Source organism: Sceloporus undulatus, chromosome 3, assembly GCF_019175285.1.
Source record: "Sceloporus undulatus isolate JIND9_A2432 ecotype Alabama chromosome 3, SceUnd_v1.1, whole genome shotgun sequence".
In the NCBI taxonomy this organism is placed as follows: Eukaryota; Metazoa; Chordata; class Lepidosauria; order Squamata; family Phrynosomatidae; genus Sceloporus; species Sceloporus undulatus.
Genome location: NC_056524.1, coordinates 106511005 through 106518469, shown reverse-complemented (window position 1 = coordinate 106518469; position 7465 = coordinate 106511005). Strand labels below are relative to the sequence as shown.

Genomic DNA, 7465 nt, shown 5'->3' with positions numbered 1-7465 from the left:
CATTTTTGAGGAATCCTGGTAAACAGGTGAGGTGCCAGATGTCATTGTCTTCAAAAATGGCAAAAAGGAGGGGGGGGGGGTTAAGGAAGAGAAAGAGAAGAGAAGGAGATGATCCAGGAAACTACAGACCAGTCAACTTGACTTCAATACCAGAGGGGGAAAAGATTATATAGGAGTCTGTCTGCAAGTATCTTGATGACAACACAGTGATCAGTAAGATCCAGCAGGGAAAGTCCCCTATAATATTTTGATTAGCAAATTGATTAAATGTAGTCAGATGGATCATAATTTGTTAGCAAACCACACTCAAATAGTTGTCATTAATGGCTGCACTTCAGACTGGAAGGATGTAGGTAATGGAGTGCCTCGGGATTCTTTCCTAAGGCTCTTCAACATTTTTATCAATAATGTAAGGTGTACCTACACTGTAGAAATAATCCAGTTTGACACCACTTTAAGTGCTGTAGCACTATCCTATGAAATCCTGGGATTTATAGTCTTTAGCCTTCTCTGTCAAAGGGTGCTGGTGCCAGGATTCCAGAATTGAGCCATTGCAATTAAAGTGGTGTCAAACTGCATTATTTCCAGAGTGTAGATGCACCTTAGGTGATCGACTGGAGGAACTCCTTATCAAGATTGCAGAAGACACAAAGTTGGGTGAGATGGCTAACCCACTGGAAGATAGGAATAGAATTCAAAAAGACTTAGATAAACTAGAAAATTGGGCATAAATTAATTAAATAAAATTCAATGTATAATGAAAAATTATACATTAAGGCCACAAAAACAAATGGACACGTACAAAATGGAAGATAAATAGCCCTGCAATACTACATGTGAAAAGGACACTGGGGTTATTGTTATCATAAACTGAGCATGAGCTAGCAGTGCGATGCTGCAGCAAAGAAAATGAATACTGTCTTATCTTGCATTAACAGAAGTATAGTTTCCAAGACAAGGGAAGTAATAGTCCCACTAGATTCTGCACTGGTCAGGCCTCATTTGGTGTCTAGCATTCAGTTTTGGGTACCTCAATTTAAGAAGAATATAGACAAACTGGAGCAGGTTTAGGGAAAGGTAACAAGAATGAAAAGAAGTATGAAGATCTAAACATACGAGGTTGAAGAAGCAGAGAGGGTAGGACCAGGTCTAATGGTTTGAACTGACAGGAGACTAGATTTTGATTGAACATTAGAAGGAACGTCTTGACAGTAAGAGCAGTTTTGGCAATGAAACCAATTGCCTGGAGAGGTGGTGGGGTCTCCTGCTCTGAATGATTTCAAAAAGAGTTTGGACAGCTACCTGCTGGAGATGGTTTAGCTAGGGATCCTGCACTGAGCACAATTTGGATTCCATGGGCCATGATTCTATGATTGGTATTTCATCACATTTCAACCTTAATTTGCTACAGTATCTGAAAGCTGTTCATCCCCTCTTTCTCCTACACTCTGAAAATGGTAAAGTCACAATCTCCACTCCCTTCTTCTCCAGTCAAATCGAAAGTACACAGTTTCGTCACAATTTGTAGAAATTGGATAAGGGAAGTTGAGGAGGAAACAAAAGTGAAATGGCACATAGTGCAAGACATACAATTTGAACTGACATATGAAATTCCTTTTACAGATGTGCTTGTTTCTGTAAATGTAGTAGCATAATATAGACACAATACTCCTTTACGACAGCTGAATGCCACAATTTTATCCAGCCTGTTGAAACTTCAGTTTATAGCACAGTCACGCAGGACTGACAAAGCCAACACATGTGGTGTGCTTGCTCATTTACAGCAACCTTCACAATCCAATAAATCAAATCAAACTGGTGGCCTCAGATTACTTATTTATCCTCAGGGTAGTTTAGGTTTACTGAGAGCTAGCATGGTGTAGTGGTTTGAACATTGGACTAGGACACTGGAGATGAGGATTCAAATCCCCACTTGGCCATGGAAACCCACTGGAAGATCTTGGACAAGACACACCCTCTCAGCTTCAAAGGAACAAATCATATCCAGGAACCCCTGTGATAGGTCTGCCTAAGGGTCACCGTAAGTCAGAAATGACTTGAAGGCACACAACAACTAAACCAGACAATATGAGCATTTGTGAAGCCTAACATAGTACAAGCATGCTAATGCCATAAGTCAAAAATGGCTTGAAGGCGCACAACAACAACTAGATCCATATTGGAACTTTTTTAGTATTTGGCACCCTACATATGTAATATTGCAGCAGTTGTATTTCTTATAAACTACATGTGGCAGTAACAGTAATATTAAAAAAATAGGTAAGGATTACAAATAGTTAGGAACAAATACATAATTGATGGCATAGCTATTAATAAGTTTAACAAGTAGTCTCTTCTGGTTTATAGTGTCCTTTTACACAATAGCAGTAAGAACAACACACACTACAACTGGTTTGTTTCTGCTCTAGTCAAACAAAACTTTGACTTTACCTGAAGCCTGTTGTCAAAAGTTCAAAATAAATACCACAAAAAGAATACTTTTACAGTTGATTCTATCTATTGTTTTGCAATTTTTCTTTGTGTTCTGATGGTGCTGTGTTGTAAGCTTATTAAAAGTATACATGTCAAGACATGTTTTGCCTTGAATACAAAACATTGACTCCTCCAACACAGGAGAGCCAAGTCCCTCCTGTTCCCAGTACTTTTGACCTAAATAGCACTCATCCTAGCAGCCTGCTCCCCATCAAATCATTAACAGGAATCCACAACCCTGTGCAAAATCACCAGTCAATTTCTTCTCCAGGAAATTTATTCCCCAAACTAATGCCAGATAATCCCTGTAATAAAAAAGCCTGTTTAAAACAGCACATCCAAAGGATGCAAGCAAATCAAAAATCATACTTCAGTAATCCTTCAAACAGAAGTATAAACATATGCCAAAGCACTAGGCAATCTAGAGAGCCAGCGTGGTGTATTGGTTTGCGTGTTGGACTAGGACACTGGGAGAGCAGGGTTCAAATCCCTGCTTGGTCACAGAAAGCTACTAAGTGACCTTGGTCAAGTCACACTCTCTCAGCCTCAGAGGAAGGCAAAGACAATTGTCCTCTGAAGAAATGCTGCCAAGAAAACCTAGTGATAGGTTCGCCTTAAGGCCACCATAAGTCTGAAATGGCGTGAAGGCATACAGGAACAAAACCAGACAATCTGAGCAGTACTGATACAGTACAAGCATGGCAATGAATGATTTAAAATTTAAGTATCTTCTATGCTCTGAAGTTTGAGCACTAAACAGTTTTGATTTATAACCACATCAGTATCACTAGCCAATATACAGATAGATAGATATATTTTAAAAGATTCAGTCTGCCTAATGATCAATTCATCAACATACATTCCTCTCCAAGCAAGTATTTACCAAAAGATCAGCAAAATCCTCTAATCCAAGATAGGGCAACCTTTGATTGCTTGCCTAAATTAGGATATTTTGGCTGTTGTTTTTTTAGCAACGAACAACATCAACAAAATCCTTACACTTGCAAAATTTTAAGTATTTATGTGGTGAGGGATGACACACAGGAGCAGAAAATGAAGACACCTCCCCACACTTGGCTGAATAATTATGCTGGTCAAACCAAACCCTCATCCTCATCCAGGGTCCTACATGTCTAGGAGGAATTCCAAAGTGTCCTCCATTTTTACCATGACCAAGAAGCATGCATTTACATTTATATTCACATGTTTAGCTTTTAGCTGGCAATGTCCTCTATTGTTCCTGAATCTCCTACATTTTGTGCTGCCTTGTCCTCCTTTGCAGCGAGGACATCTTGTCACCCTGTCCCCCACCCCATCCTGGGAAATTCCAGTAACTAAATTCTGAATTTCCAGAACTAAATCCTGTCAGCTGGCTGCAGTAGGATTGTTGTGTTGGTTTTTTTTTAAACAACAACAACAGCAAGCCGGACCCCCGTGTAGGAGATTAATACTAACTTAATTCAATGTAAACAACCCCTCCTCTTCCTCCTCGCTGCCCGCTTTGCATTTCCCTACTCTCTTCCTTCCTTGGCCTGGCAATCCAAAGACAATCCTGTTAAATGGAAGTGCTGGTTACCCTCTGCGGTTTGAGTTATTTATCTAATGGCTCCTCCTCCAAACAACTTCCCCAGCTGTGCAAGCAGCTGGCGCCCTCATTCCTTCTCCTCTTGCTTCTGCAGGACTTAGCACTGTCCATTAGAAAGGAATACAGTATGCATGTGTATGTGTGTCTATCACACATATAAAATAAGATCCTAGAGATGGCCAGCACATCCATGTGCCTCTTTGTGCCTCACCGTCTCAGGGTCATTCTCAAACACCTCCCGGGCTTCCTCCTTGTTGCAGAGCTCCTCCACACATTCCCTTTCCAGATGGCCTTGCTTGGTCTCTTCGAAGATTTGGTAGGCTCGGCGGGACCTTTGCCGCAGGAACTGGGAAGCCTCTGCCCGGTCTTGGTGGAGCAACATAGCTGAGGACCCCCAAAAACGAGCAAAGCAAAGGGGGGGTGCAAATGGAGAAAGAGGGAGAAAAGAGATTATTAGCATTGGGCATGGCTAGGTTTGGGACACCCAACTTGAGAGGAACAAAGTGCTGAGGAGAGAAAGTGACTGAACCCATCCTCCTTTTCTAGGACTTGTCCTCCATTTCAGCCTTCTGTCCAGGAGGAATTCCAAAAGGCCCTCCATTCTGAGCATGACCAAGAAGCATGCTTGTATATTTCTAAGAGTGTCTTTAGCTCAGGGTGACCAGAAGTCTTCTCCCCCCCCCCCTCCATCCTCCATTTCAGCCTTCGTCTAGGAGGAATTCCCAAAGGTCCTCCATTTGCAGCTTGCCTAAGAAGCAGGGATTACATTTCTAGGAGTGTTTTGAGCTCAAGGTGACCTGAGTCCCTCCTTTCCCAGGGGCAAAGGACTGTCCTCCATGTCCAGCCAGGAGGAGTTCCAAAGGGTCCTCCACTGGGAGCGTGACAGAGAAGCAGGGATTTATTTTGGTCAGTTCATTTGAGCTGTTATTTTGGTCACACCCTCCATTTTTGCCTTGAGGACAGACAGCAGGTCACCCTGTGAGGGGAATAATATTGTAAATAATAACAAAATTGTCAACAAATAACAAATGACAATCAAAGAAAAAGCAATAGCAACTGGAGGCCAAGCACTCTTCAAAAGTCAAATGCACTCTCCCTGTTGTTGTTGTTGTTGTTGACATTAAAATCCCTCATGGCACTTGCCTAGGACCCTGACTCTCTCCTTCAAGGACAGAGGAAGAGAAAAGAGAGAGCCTCTATCTCCCTCTCACAAAAACCAAACAATGAACATGGTTCAGGTAGCCTGCTGCCACCCCCTTTTTGAGAATGGTAAAGCCAGACCCCCAATGTAGCCCTATTGTAGCGGAAGGGCTCAAAAGGCGACTGAGGGGGGGGGGGGACACAAGAGACCTTGTAAACTGAGGATGAGGAGCCTGGCCCCTCCATGGCGCCCTGTTCCTCAGAGAAGGAAAGGACTTTAGGGATGCCCTGACCTTGAGTGTATAAAAGGGAGTGTGTGTATATACACACACACACACACACACGCCTAACCCAGATCCTGTATACAGTATTTAGTTTTTTAAGCTAGTTATGTTTCTCTGTCCATTGTAATCCTTCAAGGAGAGGCAGGCAGAAGGGGGGAGGGGGGCACAAAAAAGAAGTCTTCGCCACAAAAGAAGGCAAGGCACCACAAAATGGAGGACAACAATGGAGGACCTCTTGGAAACTCCTCCTGGACCGAAGGTGGAAAAAAGGAGGACCTCTGGCCACCCTGAGCTCAAAACACTCCTGGAAATGTCAATGGATGCTTCTCAGCCAGGCTCCAAATGGAGGGCATTTTGGAAATTCCTCCTGGACCCAAAGTGGAGATGAAGGACAGTCCTGGGGGAAAGGAGGACCTCTGGCCACCCTGAGCAAGACATGTCAATGTATGCTTCTTAGCCAGGCTTCCGATGGAGGACCTTTTGGACTCCCTCCTGAACAGGAGGTAGAAATGGAGGACAGGTCCTGGGAAAGGAGGACGCCTGGTCACCCTGAGCGAAAAAACTCTTAATAGAAAGGCCGATGCAGGCTTCTTAAGGCATGCTCCAAATGGAGGACCTTTTGGAAATCCCTCCTGGGAAGAAGGTGGAAATGAAAGGCAAATCCTGGGGGGGGAAGGAGGACCTCTAGTCCCCCTGATCTCAAACCACTGCTAGAAATGCCAATCCATGCTTGTTAGGCATGCTCCAAACGGAGGACCTTTGGGGAATGGAGGACAGGTGCTGGGAAGGGAGGAGGGGCCTGGGTGCCCTTGGGCTGCAAAAAGGGGGAAGAGAGGGGCAGGAATGGCGCTGGAGGAGGGCAGGGGATGAGGGAGAGGGGGAGAAGCCTAAGAGAAGGAAGGGCTCTTTGCAGGAAGAAAGGATCTCCTTCTGGGGGACGAGGAGGGGGACTCACCCTGCCAGGAGCCGGGGGCCAGGAGGAGCAGGAGCAGGAGGGCAGCCGCGGGGCCCAGCAGCACTGCCTGCATGGTGCTGCTGCTGCTGCTGCTGCTGCTGAGGCTGGGGCTGCGCCCTCGGACTGGAGCGGAGGCAGCAGGAGTTGCTGCTGCTAGGAGGAGGACTGCTGCTGTGGGAGGCAATAATACTGGGGCCAAGGAGCCAATCGCTGGGGAAAGTTCGCCACCAAGAGAGAGAGAGACTCAGAGACACATCCCCTTAAGCTGCAAGGATGATGGGGGCAAGCAAGAGCCAGAGCAGCCAGGAGACCCTTTGTTCTTGTCCTTTGTTTGTTTGTTTGTTTAATTTCTATGCCGCCTTTCTCCCAGAAAGGGGCCCAAGGCGGCTCACAAACAACAACAACACACATTAAAAACTATAGCATCCAAACAGTGATGCGTTCACTGGGCCAAGCAAAATGGCCAAGGACATGGTGCAAGCTTTCCAGGTCACCCTGGCTTCTTCATCAGGCAAACAGGAGGCAGACATTATTGAAGATGCTAGTCCCAGGCCTGCATTTTCTGCCTCTGGGTCTTACTTCAGATGGTAGGGAGGGCACCCTTTTTTGGCCATGCGGTCACTGGGAGATTCTCAAAGTCAAGGATCACTTTCAGAGCTTGTCAAGTTACTTTTTAAAAAATCCTATAGTTTCAAGGTCACAGGAACAGGTGCTGTTCTAGTTACATTTTAAAAGTTACTCTTTTTATTATCCAAAATTAATTAGATATTTGGTTAATTAAATAGGTGGTGGTGGTGTGCCCTCAAGTCGTTTCCGACTTATGGTGACCCCTAAGGTGACCCTATGATGGGGTTTTCATGCAAGTTTCTTCAGAGTGCATTTGCCATTGCTACCCTCTGAGGCTGAGAAATTGTGACCCCCCCCCCCAAAGTCACCCAGTGGATTCCCATGGCTGAGCAGGGATTCGAACCCCAGTCTCCCAGAGTTGTAGTCTCAAATCACTGTGCC

The 7465-nt window shown here is 44.8% G+C and overlaps 1 protein-coding gene across 1 annotated transcript in view; it reads right to left on the bottom strand.

Annotated features, from left to right (window-relative positions):
- GAS6 (growth arrest specific 6) overlaps positions 1 to 6620 on the bottom strand; it is a 67932-nt gene extending 61312 nt beyond the window's left edge. Inside the window, exons 1-2 of the mRNA XM_042457326.1 lie at positions 6458 to 6620; positions 4290 to 4462 (exon numbers count right to left, since the gene is read on the bottom strand). Coding sequence (XP_042313260.1) covers positions 4290 to 4462; positions 6458 to 6530 — 246 coding nt within the window. The 5' untranslated portion in view covers positions 6531 to 6620. The remainder of the gene's footprint in view (positions 1 to 4289; positions 4463 to 6457) is intronic.
- Between the last annotated feature and the right edge of the window lie 845 nt (positions 6621 to 7465).